General features: G+C 45.6%; 1 protein-coding gene across 1 annotated transcript in view; it reads right to left on the reverse strand.

Moving 5' to 3' along the window:
* Positions 1–4117, reverse strand: part of MYO10 (myosin X) — a 214324-nt gene extending 210207 nt beyond the window's left edge. Inside the window, exon 1 of the mRNA XM_059916137.1 lies at positions 3601–4117. Within this exon, the coding sequence (XP_059772120.1) occupies positions 3601–3621 (21 nt within the window). The 5' untranslated portion in view covers positions 3622–4117. The remainder of the gene's footprint in view (positions 1–3600) is intronic.
* Positions 4118–17871: the final 13754 nt, after the last annotated feature.

The raw sequence follows: 17871 nt of genomic DNA on the forward strand, positions 1-17871 counted from the left end.
AGAACTCGTTCCAGCTGAAAAAACTATTTGAACTCCAGGTAACAATAGAGATTAAGACACCACCCCGAATTAAGTGGAAACGAGGAAGGTGTTTCCACTTAACACCTGGAGAGGTGCGTTTGTTCCAGCCCAGGGTGACCCAGGCTGTAAGAAACAGGTACAGCTGGAATGCTTTCCACTAACAATTCAGCGCTTAAAACATTAATGCCTGCTCTATGTTTGTATTGTTTATGAGTATCTTACTTGTGTATATTTTACACACTTCTGAAAAATCAAAGTGTTCATATATGTCCAGTTAATAAGCCTCAAAAGATCTTTTGCTTGAACAGCCATCATGCCATGCCTGTTCCTAAAACAAGACGGAGAAGTCCCGCTCGTTTACGTGCCCAGCTGGCACTGACTGGCCCCTCCAGTATTCTAGTCTGTACCCGGCACTGGGGACTTGGAAACAGCGGCCACTTCAAAACATCAACACGTTTGCCAGCAGTCTTGCCACTTTGAGCCTTTTCAGTTTGTTTTAAAACTTGCTTCTGGTTACAGACATACCTAACCTTAGGTTCTTCCTGAAGTAACTTCTTAACAACTTACCTCTAAATGCTGAAAAAGCAAATTTCCGAGAAGTGCGCACACAATTCACTCGAGAGATGTCATAAAGATCCAAGGCCGTGAAGAAACTGAAACTCAGTTGGGGAGTGTAGGGAGCTCAGTTTCTCCAATCCCCGGGTACATTTTGAGGTCAGTAGCCATCAGCTGCCGGACACAAGCCTCACAAGCTTCCACGTGACCGGCAGTCAGACGCCTGATGCTACGTAAAGTAGGCAAGAAAGCTGTGCCTGAAACACGCACGGGAATTAATTCCACGAGGCAACTGCTTCGTGGGGCTCACTCAGTGGGTCTCAGCTGGGAATGATTTTGTTCTCTGTGGCTCATTTGGCACCGTCTGCAGACATTTTGGTTGTCACAACTTGGGGGTGCTAGTGGCATCCAGTGGGTAGAGACCAGGCAGGCTGCTCAACATTCCACTCTACACAGGACAGTTCCCCCACACCAAAGAACTGCCTGACCCAGAGTGTCAATGGTACCCAGTTTGAGAAACTCTGGTCTAGCTCTAAATAGCAGCTGCTAGTCACAAGGAGCTCTCGTTTCCTTGTTATTTGGCCGTTCACACATAGAGCTAATACATGCGACATCTCATTCAATTTTTTTTCAATTGTTAACATTAGCTTCAAATTGCTGTCCAACAAGCAATAAGTCATTATCCCTAAGTCACAATGGGAAAAGTTACCAAAGAACAGGACACCACTTAGAGATACAAGAGGCCTTACAATTTTGCCGTCCTTGGAAATATATCACTTCCACACTTACTCCATAGAGAGATCCATAGAGACAGGATCTATGTTAGGAGTATGTCTTCAATTAACAGCACTGTATAGCCTTTCTGGCCCTGCTGGCTTCCCATTCAAAGTAATTATGGTTAGGGGAGGAACTCTGATTATAAATTAATACTGACTAGAACTAAATTAATCAGAAATTAATTTCTGATTAGAAATTAACATTGTAATAGAAATACATCACAAGAGTAAAAGTATAACTTTGAATAAAAATGTCCCCCAATACTAAAGTCACCAGCAACAGAGCAAAAAGGCTGTGAGTTCTATAACAACCTCTTCAACCTTGGGCAAGTGACTTAACGTCTTTGGATTAAGATTCTTCACCTAGGAAAGGCAGGGGATGGAGAAGAAGATCTCTGAAGGCCAACTTCAACATTATATTAATCATGGATATAAAATCCAACAACTAGGTCTCCTTACACTGAACCAAGGCATAGTGTAAGGAGAAACAGTACTTCAAAGTCCAATGGGAGGATACCAGGGCAGGAGGTTGCAGCTGCCCCATGTTATCCTGCAGTTCTCCCCACTTCCACTAGGGGGCAGAGTCCTTCCAAACGGGAGGTCACTGGCCCCCTGCAGTCCACAGACGGGCTTCGTGGGGACGGGGACCCCAACAAATCGAATACAAATTCTATGTCTCATCAAATTTCCTAAAGAACTCACAACACAAGAGCAAAATAAAGGCCTCCCTCCCCCCGCCAAAAAAAGTTAAGAATTAAGAGTCCCGCAGGCAGAGCCTCAGGTTTTCTTACAGATGAAAGCAATTAAACTAGCCCACTGGTCTTTTATCACTGGTTAACCTGCAACTCCTGCAAAAAGTTCTGGTGCCTTCTTACAGGCATGCAAACGAAGGTCTATGGACTAGCAAATGCTAGTCTCACAATTATAGGTCTCATTTAAAAAAAAAAAAAGGAGAAATATGTATTAATGAATGATTAATTCTTTTCCAGTCGACCTCTCACCATGAATGTGGGTATCACCTGTGAGATACCACTTAAAAAAAAAGGGGGATATTACTATTACACAAGAATATACCACTCTGGCCACTATAAATAGTCATCAGGCTATTTATATTAAGTGGGCATCCGGAAAGTACAATGACTTGAAATAATAAATCCAATTAAGTCTGAGAAAGCAAGTTAACCAACATAGAGGCAAACCTTCACCAATCTAATTTGCTGGAAGGTTCCAAAACTGTCCTGGATTTACAAAACATCCCCTGGCTTTCAATGAAAGTCACATCAGACTCATTAAGCCAACTAAGTTTACTTTGAGCCACTTCAAACCTCAAACTTAAATAGAATTTGTTAAATAAACACAACCAAGAAAGGAAAGGGAACCAAGAAACCACGGTAACTCTCGATCCCAGAGAAAAGGGTTCTCAAGTCAAGGGTTTCAAGTAACCGTGGTGTCCCGCCCTCAATGACCCAAAAAGGAGCATCAGTTTAATCTTTCAAAAATAACCAATGTTCGCTCTAAACGATTTTCTTTAAATTCGAATTCCAAATCTGCCAAGGACAGTCGGCACAAATACGTGATCTTTTGATCTCACCCTCTGGAATGATCTCAAATCCTAAAAGAGCACTTCTTGGTGAGCACCAGAACCTAGACTCCAAAGGTCCGACAGGCCGAGAACACAGTGAACGATTAAACCCTCGCCTCCCCCTTCTCACACTTCATTGAGCGTCTCCTCTGGAAGTGTTTGCACCCCTCTCACAGGAAGCCGGCACGTTTTGCAAAGGAAATTCCAGACCAGACCTTTCTTGGAGAAAGGCAAAGTCCCCGATGAACGTTTTATTGGGCTTCCCGCACCCAGGCAGCCGGGCAGGCACATCTCCCCGCCGGGCCCCTCGTCCGCCAGCTCACCTCGCGCGGGTCGCCGCGGGGACACCCGGTGAGCCAGCCACCCCCGCAAAAGGACGCTCACCTTCGCTGCATCCCGGGGCCCAGCGGGAGCGCGGGACAAAATAAATCCCTCCAGGGATTACTCAGCCGGAGACTCCCCGGGGCTTGATTTCTGGCGACTCCCTGAAAGTTTCACCCTCTCGGGCTAAGTGCGCGCGGTAGCGTGTGTGCGCGCGGCGCGGTGAGCACCTCCCTCCCTCCTGGGAGGCCAGGTCCGGGCAGGAAAGGAGCCCGCGACCGGCTCACGGAAAGCAGCCCGGCCCGGGACGCCGGCGCCCGCCCTCCCGGCCGCGAGCGCACTCACCTCGGGGAAGAAGTTGTCCATTGTTCCCGTGCGCTCCCCAACTCGCCCGAGTCCGGCTCCCAGCTCGCGGAAGTCAGCCCAGCAGAAGGTCCGGGGAAACCATGCGTGTCACAGCGCGACTCCCAGAAACTCGAGCCCGCGGGGCTCCCCCGCTGCCATCTCCTTCTCCCCTTCTCGTCTTTCGCACCTTTTGTTTGCCCAAACCCAAGTCTCTAACTCATCCGTCCCAACTGCAGCCTTTGTCTCCTCTTTCTCCAAGTTCCTCACTCCTGGGCGCCGCGCTCGCGAGCGGAGAACAGCTGGTGGCACATTCTTCCCCCCGGCTGGAGGAGGGAGGCGGGGGTCTGGGGAGTGCGCCCCCTCCCTCTGCGCTCCGGCCGGAGGCGCTCGGGGCGGGCAGGGGGGACAACGGCCACAAAGCGAGCCCGGAATGGCTCTCCCAGCTCGAGCGCCGCCCCGGTGAGTATTCGGACGCCCGGGCTCACCGGCTCACGGCCACACGGAGACTTGCGGACAGGAGAGCACGGCCCGCCCAGCCCGCTCATCCGGCCCCGCCCACTCGCCCGCCTCGCCCCGCCCCGCCAAGGGCTGAGCCCCGCCCACTCAGCCGGCCCACCGGGCCCATCCGCCACGCCCCGCCCCTGCAGGAGCCCAGCCCTCAGCCAACCCCTCCCCGCGCTTCCGCTAGGTTCGGCCTCGCCCGGCCGGCGCGCCCCGCCCCCATCTTCGCCTAGGCCCCGCCCACTCTGCGCCTCGGGCCGCCGCAGGCTCCGGGGCGGGCGGGGAAGGCGGGGCCCGAGCGGCTCCCAGCTCCCTCCCCGCCTCCCCACCTAGGTGCGGGCGGGGGAGTTGACTCTTCCCTCTGGTGAGAAAGACCAAATAGTCTCCAAGGAGGAGGGGTTGGGGGATTTTTGTGTGTGTGTGCCTTTGATCTTTAGCACGCCCTGGAACCGGCTCAACGCGGATCTCATTAATGCAGCTCGGCAGATGAGCGACCCCGGGGACGGAAGCGCGGTCCGTGGAGCTGCCCCGGCTGTTGGGCCAGATCAAAGCGGAGAAGGGAGGCTAATCAGAATTTCTGGAAGCTGCCTACCCGTGTGGAGTTTCTCTCCTGCACCCCTGATAAAAGACGTTTTCGTCGCAGTGGGAAAATGTAGTTTTGTAAACTGGAAGAGGACGTGGCCAATTGCACCTTAAAAAATGTAACACTTTTCCTGGACCTAAAGGAAGCAGCAGATAGTCAAATGGAAGCGAGATGGATGAAGGATCAAACCCCCCTGGTACTGAGTCCTGGTTTCTCTGGGGCAGGTCCTCAAACTTTCGCGTGCACAGGAATCACCTGGGAATCTTGTTAAAATGCAGATTGGAATTGAGTGGGATGAGCGCTGATAATCTGCATTTCCAGCAAGTTTCAGGTGCCTTCAAGGGATGGCACCTGGCCTTGTGCTGTTCTGCAAACTGTTTGGAACCTGTCTGTAACAAGTAGAGAAACTGAGAGCAAAGGTTTAGAAACTTTTGTAGCAATTTAAAAAATGCCACGACATACAAGCACATGATCCGTGGACTCTTTGAACCGAGTATAAACCAGTTTGGGTGTTGTCAGACTCGTGGTGACTCATACCTGGCACAGCAGGGTTTTCCTATTGGTACCTGGCAGATTGGAAACAAAAACAACTGGTTCTTCACCACAAATGGTTTGAGAAGTTCTCTCTAGGGGATTTGCCAACTGCTACCCATCCTTTAAGACTCAAGTCGGAAAGTCACATCTTCCGTGGGAAGCCTGCCCAGAGATGTTCAGCTACTCATGCCACTTCCAGCTCCGCCTAACCACCGGCCGTGGCTTATTCCTACAACTACGGAGGAAACCATATCTTGTTGGGGTAAAACTATATTCTGCAAGGGTCTGTTTGTTGGAGTCCTACCCATCTTCAGTTGGGAGAATAGAAGCTCTTTGAGAGAGGGAACTGTGCTTTCAAATTGTTATCCCCAGCCTGTTTCAGAGGCTGAATGAATGAATGAATGAATCATCCCCCTAATCCTTGCGTGAAAATTCAAGCATGTTTGTAACCTATCTCAGAGCAGTTATTCAGCATGAATATCGTTGTACCCACTCCACTCCCCTTTGGAAAGAGTCAAGGTTAAATTAATTCATGATATTGTGCTCTGTGATTGCCCTGTTTCACAGGTTTACACATGTAAGCCATTAAAGATTGTGTCCCAGGTTGCGTGGAAAGTTAAGATGGAGCCAGGATAAATACCAACCCTCCCAGGCACCATAGTGCTTAGTTGAATGAGTCCTGCTGCCATCTGTGTTCAGATACTGGCGCAGAGCAATTACAGTCATGATGGTGTTAATCTGTATAGAACATCTTTCAAGAGAAAGTACAGGCAGCTGGTTCAAATGAGGATGTGGGTGTGGCTTGGTTCCCAGCATCAGCCCAGCCACTGGCAGCCTTGGCCATGGTCATTTCAAAGTCACTTTCCAATACTGGCTCATCAGTTGTAACAAATGTACCACGCTAATACAACATGTTAATAATAAAGGGAACTGGGATATAGGGACACTTTACCCTCAATTTTTCTGTAAAGTTAGAACTGCTCAAAAAAATAGACTATTTTTGAAAGTTACTTCCCTATTGATTAAGAAGATATGGTTAATAATTACATACCCCCAACTTGCCTCAAAAGAATTGTGAGGCAGATCCAATACATAAGGGTTGACTTTTACTGAATTATATTTCTTTTAAAAGTTTACACCACTTTATCAAAATCCCCTAGGACAATTGTCAAAAAGAAAAAGCAAAAGAACACATGACTGAATCTCAGGGGTGGGCTGGGTGCCTAAGAATCTGCATTTTAGTAATCACCCAAGTAGACAATTCAATGTTTGAGAATCATCGCTTTATGTTTTCAGAAGTCATCAGATTTTCCATATAAATGCACAGTCTCAAAAAGGTGTAAAGATAAACAGTAGCAGTAAGATTCTATTTGTTGAACAAACAGCAAAGCGCATGTTATTTTAAGCATTCTAAACAGGATATCAAACTTTCAAGTATTTGGGGTGGAATCAGTTGTTTAAAAGGAGTATGTTAAATTTACAAGGGCTTTGACAAAATTGGACAGAGAAGGGGAAGCGCTGAAAAGTTAAGTGCTTCCTTTTAAGGAGCTGTGTTACCCAATGGTCAAAGCTGTTTGGACTAAAACATTAAACTATGCCCTTTGAGAAGTGACAGAGGCTCACAAATGTTAATGCCAGAATGGACACATTTCTCTGAAGCCAAGTTCCTTCTTTTTTAAATTTTTTTAAATTAATTAATTTATTTTTGGCTGTGTTGGGTCTCCGTTGCTGCGCTCGGGAGCTACTCTTCGTTGCAGTGTGCGGGCTTCTCATTGCGGTGGCTTCTCTTGTTGTGGAGCACAGGCTCTAGGTGTACAGGCTTCAGTAGTTGTGGCACACGGGCTCAGTAGTTGTGGCGCACGGGCTCAGTAGCTGTGGTGCACGGGCTTGGTTGCTCTGCGGCATGTGGGATCCTCCGAGACCAGGGCTCGCTCGAACCTGTGTCCCCTGCATTGGCAGGCAGATTCTTAACCACTGTGCCACCAGGGAAGCCCCCAAGTTCCTTCTTAATTATCCTACTTATTTCTCAAACATGCTCACCGGAGTGTTACATTTGCAAAATAAAACAACAAAAAAAGCTCAAGTTACATTCTCTTATTTAGCTGCAAAAATTAACCCATAAGTGACAGAAATTTATTTGTATATAGATGGGACCATTTCCCCACTTTAAGGGAGATTTCCGTACAGGTATGTATGTGAATAAGTACTATGATCCTCTTCTGTTTTTGTTTCCACCACATGTTTGTTTGTTTTCAGCTGACATAGCTTGTCTTAATTTCCTTTGTGATTTCGAATTGAGTTCCTTTGTTGTTGTTGTGTTGCTGCTGGCAGTTCCTAATCGGGATGTGTCTTAGTGTATAGAGTCTTCTTTATTACCTTTGTTTTTATAAAACACTCGCTCTAATTGCTCCAGTCAGACTAATGGTTTAATTACCAGTTACGGGAAGAGAAAGTTCTGGAGTTTCTTTCACACAGATTAGAAGTTAATAACTGACACAACCTTAAAATCCTGTTTTCCATGCTTAACTAAACAGCAGTTCCTTTCGGTTCACTTATAGTCTTGGATCTTTAAAAATTCATGTGTTTTTGCCTTTTGAACAAGCAAATATTAAGGGAATCTTCGTGTTCTTTAAATTTTTAAACAAGTGTTGCTTTTATTTCTCATAACTTACAATTCAGAAACCCTTGAGGAAGTTTTGTTTTGTTTTGTTTTTTCATATGAAACTTAAAACAGTTGTGAAAGAATAAAATTCGGGGGGAAAAATACCTGAAATGTTTCACATTGTAGTAGAATTAAACAAGTACAAAAAAGTAAACTCGGAAATGAAGCAGGGATAAGACACTCAAAAACTGATTTGCTAGCAGTCATTTTTCTAAACAAAATGGGCTACAGCTAAGATGTAATTTACCTAATCAGAGAGCCCTCAATGGACAATCAATGCCAACTAAATCCCCATCACTTCACACTACAGCAAGAATGCTTTCTAAATTGATATCCTGCACAAACACAGAGTTGTTTTCATAAATGAATCCATTTCCCTTTAAAGTGCTGAGTCCCGGTCCTGTTGGGTGTGATAAATAAATGGTATAAAGATCCATGAAACCCTCCCTGATGATAGATTCTGCCCACTTGGAGTATGTTTGACGCCTCCCTTTCTCTTTGATTTCTTTTTGTCTTCACACTCTCTCTCTTAGAACAGAGTAGCTCCCAGGATGACTTTCTCAAGTTTACCATCTCTCCATCTCTGCTGTTAATCACATGTTTACCACTTCCAGACCTTGTGCCCTCACATATTCCCCTCTTCCTGCATCTTCAATCTTTCCTGCTCACATTATCTGAGCCAATAAATGTGGTTGTGTCTATTCCACTTGAGAATGGTTGTTTCTTAACCCAATTGCTCCCTGAACTACTGGGCCATCTCCCTTCAGACCCCTAGCTTTTCACTGTCTACACTTCATCCCAAGCAATTTACCCATCAGCCTCTTATGAGTGGAGATCATAACCCCATTCTCTTGAAGATCACCATGACCTCGGAATAATCAAATTCCACAGCCTGTTCTCAAATTCCATCCTCCTTGACATCACCCCTCTTTTGAAATTCTCATTTCTCAGCTTTGGGGCCAGCTTCACAGGGGTGCATCTATAGAGTTAGTTGCACAGGACCCTAAGCTCAGAAGGGGCCCTGGGCTTGGTTTAATACTCTGTTGTGTTGTCTTAAAATTCTAATGAGTTTTGAACCAGGGGCCCTGCTTTTCCATTTTGCATTGAGCCGCATTCTACCTAGCTTTATGTAGCCAGTTCTACCTAGCTTTAAAGCACTGCATTTGTTTGGTTCTCCCATCTCTTTGACCTCTTTCTCTGTCATTTTTACAGGCTCCCCTCCTCCCTCCCTCCTCCAAAATATGGTCAATCCTAAGCCTGCATTCTCTTCTCCACTCTCACATTCTTGCCATTAATTCTCAGTACTTCAGCTGCCATCTCTTCATAAATGATTCCCAAACCCATAACTCAGGCTCAAAGAAGTCCCAGCCCCACGTTTCCAACCATCTGTTCGATTTCTTCTAGTGAGGTCCTTCTCATCTCTCATGCTCCCAAACTACCCCTTCTTCACCCTCCATTCACTTTTACCAACTTCCCTATATATATGAATGGAATAACCCTAATTCAGTCATCTTGATGGAGTGGATATCCATCATTCAGGGCTGCCCCATATCTTCTGATGGTCCTATCCACATGCTGAGGGTGTCCTTACATTGGGAATCCCTCCAACCCAATGGATAATCTTCAAGCGTCCTTTGCGCCAAACATGTGACTTCAGTACTACCAACTGGATGCACCCACTCAAGGTTTAACCTGGGGAACAAACTACATGAGGACACAGGGGAGATTCAGAGAGTCAGTGTTGGTGGCAGAGCTGGGGGCAGAAGGTATGTTTTAGTGGTCAGCTGTGGGGACGTCACTCCTACGCTGCCCTAGTGGGGTTCTTAAGTTGGTAGGTGAAGCAGCCTGTGACCAGCCAGGCCTCCTCTGTGCTGTGGTTCTAAGAATTATTTCTGGAAGCTTAGCCTAAAGCTCATTCCTTCAGCCCTTCCAATGATACGGCAAGCTGTGTAATGCTGTTTAATAATCTCCTCTTGCTTAAATTCTCTGAAGTGGATTTTGTTTTCTACCACTTGCCAATACCTTAGGAGGAGTGACACCCTTAGGCTGAGGAAAGTGGGGTCCTATCCTTGGGGGTGCTTTTCTCAAAATGGTCTAAGTCCCATTTGGTGCCTGGGATTGGCTGGGGCCAGCAGTGCCATCCAGAGAGGCCACTCTGGACCCTGATCAGGTCCTATGTGGTCTTCAGTCTCTGCCTTTCCCCTTTGGGGTACTCACCAGCCCTCTACCGTGCACATGGTGTCATCCAGAAGTCCAGAGCTGGCATTTATGGGGGTGCTCATGGAGCTAATGGCTGGACCTCAGTCCCAGGAAGACAGCCGCCTAGATTTTCCTGCTGGCCAATGCAATGTGTTTTCCACAGGATTGTGAGCAATTGGGCCACCGGAATAATGCTGACAAGCTGATGTGAGTGACTTTCATTCACCTTGGACACAGGAGGACTGCAGTACTCTTCGCCAACAGTCCCCCAGTGACCTTGGGCTTAGCCTGGGTGCGGACTCCTGTGTCAGGTCTCACCTATGTGTTCCAACCGGCAGTGGTACTGCCCGAGCCTACAGCATCGTTGGGCAGTGGGGAGGTGGCGGGCGTCTTTGCCCTGTGTGCGTTCCACCCCTGGCACGCAGGAGGGCCATCGCAACCCTTCCGCTGGCTCTGCTTCTCACGTCAGGCAGTCTTCCTGGGTTAACTGCTCCCATCTCCTCCTTGATTTTCTAGACAGCTGCCCTGCAGTGTCAATCGGCCCTTGCTACCAATGTCCTTACTTGCCTCAAGTCCGTGTGGTGTCGCTGTACTCCTGTAGGCGGACCTTAATCTGAGCCAGATGAGAGATGGACATTTCTTGCATGAATGGGACCACTCTCCCCACTGCACTCATGGCCCCCTCCCCTGGCCTCCCCGTCGGTGCTGGTGTGTGGAAAGCAAAGTGCAGTCAACATTGAAATCGATTGTGTGCTCAGGATGCCTTGATTGCAGCCTGAAAGGTTCAAGAGAAGATTTAATTGGAAGATGTGTTGTTCAGTGGTCCTGCTATAAAATCCTCAGTGGTTATTGTAGCGTGACGCCAAGATGAATTATCATTCACATTTTCTTGCCTACTCGGGGTTGGACTTGCATTTGTGGCCACCGTCAACAAAGCACCGTGACAACCTTTGAGAGTGTCACTGGCAGCCAGTTTCACAGGCACAGGATGTATGATGTAATGTCATAAACGGTGAGGCAACAGCACTAAATAAATGACATGAAGAAACTGCAGAGGTCAGAATTTCTATATTGTTTTAAAACAACCAGGTTCTGAACAGCCGTGACACTGTGAAGAAGTTTCCCTATCCTTTTCTCATTATGAGAAATAAGAAATGAGCCACGGATGGCACATTTGACAACAAGAACATGACGAGATGTTTCCTGGATGTGAATTGGAAGAGCTGGTGCCTGGACCCTAGAAGAATCTTTATGTACACTCAGAGGAATAAACAAATACTGAAAGATTCATTATTGTCAATTTTCATGGAGGAATCACTGTACATTACATGGGCTCATGCATTTTGTAATATATTTTAAAATCAAATTATTTATATACACAAGGGTCCCCACAGTACAAAAAAATAGCCTAAGGCTGGCCCACAAGTGAGAAATTTGAGGGTGTAATTCATGGGATGCATCCCAGGGCCAGCTCTCTATAAATTCTCTTTAGCAACCTGGCATGGCTTTAATTTCCCCACCTGAAATCGCCTGAAATCACCACTATTGCTTTTGCTTCTTAAATGAGTGAAGAATATTTTTGGAATTTTTTTTTCTTAGTTTCCATTAAATGCAAGTGTGCAGCTGCTGAGAGTATTAGGAAAAAAGCAGATAAGTGCAGAAAATTGTTTATATAAAAAAGTCCAGGATAGAGTTGTTTAGAATAGTTACAAAGCTGGACACAACTTAAATGCCCCTCGGCAGGAGATCGGTTGAGTAAATTATGGTAAATTTGGTAAATGCCCAGCAACATATCTTGTTGGCGTGAGTTATCTGCTTCTGCATGACAAGCCCCCTAAAACTAAATGGCTTCAGACAACAATGACTTATTATTATTTCTCACAATTCTCTGGCCTGACTGGGCTCTCAGAGGCAGCTGCAGGCAAATGGGTACCAGCTGTGGCCGGTGATGGGACATGGCCTTCCTCCTGGGGCAGGAGCCTCGCTGGGACAGCTGGGACAGCTGGCAACTCTCTTCCATGTCTTTCTTCACTCTGTGGAGGACTCAGGATTCCATTCAGGCAAGAGCAGAGCTGTAAGACCTTCTGAGGACTTGCAAAGAAGTCACATGACATTGCTTCTGCCACGTTTTTTGGGTCAAAGCCTGACCTAAGGCCATCCCAGATTCCAGGCTCTCTTGGTGGAAGGAGCTGCAAAGCATCTGTGGCCCCTTTTTTTTTTTGGAGAGAGAAGTGGGGAGGGAGGGAGAGCGTTAAAATATACGTAACACCACATTCACCATTTTAAAGTATACAGTGGCTTTTAGTATACATTCACAACGTTTACAGCTATCTATCTAGTTCCAAAATATTTTCATCACCTCAAAAAGAAACCTCATCACCCTTAAGCAGTCACTCAGATTCGCACCCATCCCCAGCTTCTGGCAATCACTAATTTGCTGTCTGTCTCCAGGGATTTGCCTGTCCTGGAAATTTCATATGAATGGAAGCATGCGTACCTTTTGTGACTGGCCTAGCATCATGTCGTCAAGGTTCATCTGTGTTGTAGCCTGTATCAGTACTTCATGCCTTTTTATGGCTGAGTAATATTCCATTGTATGGATAGACCACATTTTGTGTATCCATTTGTCACTTGATGGACATTTGGGTTTTTTCGTGTTATGGCTACTGTGAATAGCAGCGCTATGAATACTTGTATACCTGTTTTCAGTTCTTTTGGGTATATCTCTAGGGGTGGAATTGCTGGGCCGTATGGTAATTCTGGGTTTCCCTTTTTTTTTTTTTTTAATACCAGTACTCTTTTTTTTTTTAGAGTATTAGTCATTTTTTAAATGTATTTATTTATTTATTTATTTATTTATTTATTTATTTTTGGCTGTGTTGGGTCTTCGTTTCTGTGCGAGGGCTTTCTCTAGTTGCGGCAAGTGGGGGCCACTCTTCATCGCGGTGCGCGGGCCTCTCACTATCGCGGCCTCTCTCGTTGCAGAGCACAGGCTCCAGACGCGCAGGCTCAGTAGTTGTGGCTCACGGGCCTAGTTGCTCCGCGGCATGTGGGATCTTCCCAGACCAGGGCTCGAACCCGTGTCCCGTGCATTGGCAGGCGGATTCTCAACCACTGCGCCACCAGGGAAGCCCCCTGGGTTTCCCTTTTTTAGGAACCACCAAAGCGTACTCCTCTGTGGCCATTTTTAATCCACCGTAATATCCATATTTATTGATGTGGTGATAGGAATAAGTAACAGTTACAAAATAACATGTTTCATCTGTAGGCTACAGAAATTCAAGAAAAACAAACGGTGGCTATAAGCAGACATGTTTGTTTTTCTCTCATAAACAAAGCCCAGAGGGTTGGGATGTTCCATAAAGTCTCCAGGGACACCGACTCCTTCCAGCTCTCTCTCTGAAGTGGGCCACGGTGCCTCACAGCCTCGCAGTTCAAGAAGGCAGCCTCAGCTTCCTAGGCTGCGAGAGGCTGTGGGGGGCAGTGGCTGATGGAGGGGGCAAAGGGCAGGCCCGCGATCTCTTACGCAGATTCCCGGGAGTCGTCACACAGCACACCTGCTCACTGTTGGCCAGAACTTAGTCACCAGCTGTGAGGAATACTGAGAAACGTGGTGTTTATTCTGGGCTTTTATTTACCCAGCTAAAAACTGTTACTTGGAAGAAGGAACGAATAGATACTAGGGAACAGAAAGACAAAACAAAAAGGTTTAATAGATGTTATCTCTAGATAACAAGGGCAGGGCAATCAAAAATTATTATTGACCCTTTTCTATATTTTCTGAATTTTTGGATACCTGTATAATCCTAAGGTTATTTATTCTTATTTTGAAAAATAATAAAATGTATATTTCTTTTATCAGAGCAGAACTTCATTTATTCTTCCTTTTTTTTAATTTTATGGAAGTATAGTTGATTTACAATGTTGTGTTAGTTTCAGATGTACAGCAAAGTGATTCAGTTATATATATATATTCATTCTTTTTCAGGTTCTTTTCTCATGTAGCTTATCACAGAATATTTAGTAGAGTTCCCTGTGCTATACTTCCTTTCTTTCAATTATTTTTTCTTTTTTTACATTCTCTTCCATTATAGGTTATTACAAGATAGTTCCCTGTGCTACAGTATAGTTCCTTGTGCTATACAGTAGGTCCTTGTTGGTTATCTATTTTATATATAGTAGTATGTATATGTTAATCCCAAACTCCTAATTTATCCCTCCCTGCACCTTTCCCCATTGGTAACCATAATTCTGTTTTCTATGTCTGTTCAATTATTTTTTTTAAATGTTCATTTTGTATCTGTGATGTCAGGTATTAGAAGATATAAAGATGAGTAAGACAGGGTCTCTAAGGAAATCAATAGACCAGTTGCAGAGAGATACTAAAAGAGAATTTTGAAATGACTGGAAATTTCTATAGTAGAAGCATACACAAAGTTTTAAGGGGACCTTTAAAATAAAAAGTGAAACCGGGGTGAGTGTTATGGGCGGAATCATGTCCCCTCCCCAGATTCATATGTTGATGTCCTAACTCCCAGTACCTCAGCCTGTGACTGTATTTGGAGAGGGCCTTTAAAGGTGATTAATAAAAAATGAGGCCATTAGGATGGGCTCTAATTCAGCATGACTGGTGTCTTCAGAGAAGAGGAAATTTGGACACAAAAAGAGCCACCAGGGACGCTTGCACAGAAGAAAGACCACATGAAGCCACAGCAAGAAGGCAGCCATCTACAAGTCTAGGAGAGAAGCCTCAGAAGAAACCAACCCTGCCAACACCCTGATCTGGACTTCTAGCCTCCAGAACTGCGAGAAAATCAATTCTGTCGTTTAAGTCACCCTGTCTGCGCTATTTTGTTATGACAGCCCTAGCAAACTAATACAGGGAGTCAGGAGAAAATCCCCGGAGAGCTTCACTGGAAGCAGGGCTCAGTGGATGAGTAGGCTTCTACCAGGTAAGGAAGAGAGGAAAGCACATTCTAGGCAAAGGAAAAAGCCCAGAGGTATGAAAAGCATGTTCAGCAAAGGGTACCAAGGATGGTTAGGGCCGAGAGTGTGTGTGTAGAGCTATAGGAGACAAAGTTAGTTTACAACTATTTAGTAGTTGTTAAGCTAAGTTAGTTTACAACTAGTAGTTTTCTAGTCCGTGTTTGACGAGTCCTATCTATGGAAAGGGTAGCCCTGATTTACACCACAGCATTTGCCAATGTCTGTGGTGTAAATGCTCACACCGTGTCTGATTTCAGCGGTTCACTGAATGTGGAGCTGGGAAGAGCCCCATAGAAGCGCCTCATTTTTCAGTATTTCCACCATATAAGATACAAGAGACATCACTAACTTCAAGTGCATCGACAAGAGTAAAAATGTACTAGAATAATTTGTAAGCAGTAAGTGTTGAGTATTTACTCTTTGGGGTTTTAATATAATTTATTTAATTGTAAGTTCATATAACTTAATTTTGATGAATGGCTGTGTTTAACAACTGGCTCACAACATTTCTGAAAATTTAACAATTTGTTCTCATGCATCAGGGTAAGCACACCCCTGTTTATATCTATTATTTCATAAATTATTGCACTTCCCTTGGGGGGGTGTTAAGACTCAAAAACTAAAGTAATGCATAGCAGCTTTTATTATCTCCATCGGGTTAAGGAGATGACACACACATGTTCAAAAAACTTGGCATAATTGCTAAGAAGGTAAAGATTTGTGGGAGACAGGAGGAGGAATCTCCATGGCTGTAGCAGTAGTTAACCATCACAGAGGAGAGGGTATTCACTGGAATCTTCCAGAAGAGGGGTAAGGGAATTTTGGGAATGCAAGAGGAAGATAAAGAAGGATGGAGATTGTGCGATCGAAAGAAGGATGGATGGAGTTTTCAAATCAGATGCCCTCCGTGGGCTCAGCTCCTTAGTAAACTGGGAGAGCAGGAGATTTGCTCCTTTGCTCTGATAAATGTACTGGGTTAACTCATTGTTATCTTGAAAGCCAGAGCATTGCAGGCTTCAGAGAGCAAGAGACGAAGGGATTCTGTCAACTGTAAATCATAGGGTAAGAGGGTTTAGGAGAGAAAAGGCGGTGTATCCATGGTGACGCAGGACCGGGTCCAAGTCAGGTCCAAGTGGGAAGGCATCAAGAGAAGAAGATGCAGAAGAACTAGGCTGGGGACCCCACACTCGCTGAGGTCACAGCTGCAAACAGGTGGGGACTCCTCCATCTTCTCTCTCGAGGCCACCATTCTACCTGCGCTTTACTTTCTGCTCCCACCAGACAGCGTCACCTCCCCCTCATGCTCTCTGGTCCAATCTTTCCTTACCCTCCTCATCCTTCTCACTCCACCATCATCTTCCCTACGAGGCCTTTGTGACCAGCTCACAACACGCTCTAGTAGCCCCATCTCTGAATCTCTCAGTGAAAGCACATCGTCCCCCAGCTACCACCCCATGGTCTTCACCGCAAAACATACCCAAGGCATTCTCTCTCCTGGGGCCCCCCACTGCCTTCTCGCTCCTTCTTCCTCAACTGTCCCTCCTCTCCACTGTCAGTGTCACCAGTGATTTCTCTGCTCCGCAGAAGCTAGAGTGCTATCTTAGAATGTAAATCAACACTACGTTGCACTTAAACTCTACAAGGGACCCCTTTACACTTAGCGTCAAATACCAGTGCCTTTCAGGCTGATAAAACTCTGCAGGACTGGCCCTGCAGCCACACTGGCCTTCTGGAGCTTGATCCTGCCTCGGGGCCTTTGCATGTGTGTTTCCTGCGCCTTCACGAGCTCTTCACCTTCCATCACCCCTTTCACTCTGCATGGCTGCCTTGTCGCCTTGCTCAGGGCTCAGCTCAGGTGTCCTCTGACCAGCCCATCTAGGTCTGCACTGACACACCTGTCACACTGTGTCACGTTGCTCCACCTACTTTCTTCATAGTGTTTATCACTCTTTGAAATTATCTTACATTCTCTTTGTTTTCCTCAGGGGTCAGCAAATTATGGTCCATGGGCCGAACGTGGCACAAAACCTGTTCTTGAAATGCAGTTTTATTAGAACCGGCCACCTCCATTTACTGACAGCTTGTCCGTGGCTGCTTCTGCACTAACAGTTGAGTGGTTGTAAGAGACCTTATGGCCCACAGAGCCTAAAATATCTAGATTTGTCCCTTTGAAGAACTGTGCCTAGCACATAGTAAGTGCTATAAAAGATGTAGAAAACAAACTTATGGTTACCAGGGGATAAGAGGGGAAGGGATTAATTGGGAGACTGGGATTGACATATGCCCACTACTATATAAAACATTGATAACTAATAACCTACTGTATAGCACAGGGAACTCTACTCCATACTCTGTAATAGCCTATATGGGAAAAGGATCTAAAAAAAGATTGGATATATGTATATGCATAACTGAATCACTTTGCTGTGCACCTGAAGCTAACACATTGTAAATCAACTACAATCCAATGAAAATTTTTAAAAAAGAAAAGAAAAAAAAAGATATGCTGATCCCTGGTTTCCTTGTTTACTGTGTTTACGTCTTTGTTGTCTGCCTTCCTCTATTAGAATGCCAGCTCCCTGAGAGCAGGGGTGTGTCTTTATTTTATCTCCTGCTGTATCTCAAGCACCCGAGGAATGTCTGTCACTGTTGTGTAAATGAAGAGGTGATAACGAAGGAGTGATAGCGGTGTCAGCACAAGCACTTCTATGTTAACATTGGCCCGGTCTAATCATAACACCAATACTACTGGCATTCTTATTACCACTAAGGGCTAAGGTATATTAAGAAGAGCTAGTCTGTGCCG

This window comes from Balaenoptera ricei, chromosome 3, assembly GCF_028023285.1.
Source record: "Balaenoptera ricei isolate mBalRic1 chromosome 3, mBalRic1.hap2, whole genome shotgun sequence".
NCBI lineage: Eukaryota > Metazoa > Chordata > Mammalia > Artiodactyla > Balaenopteridae > Balaenoptera > Balaenoptera ricei.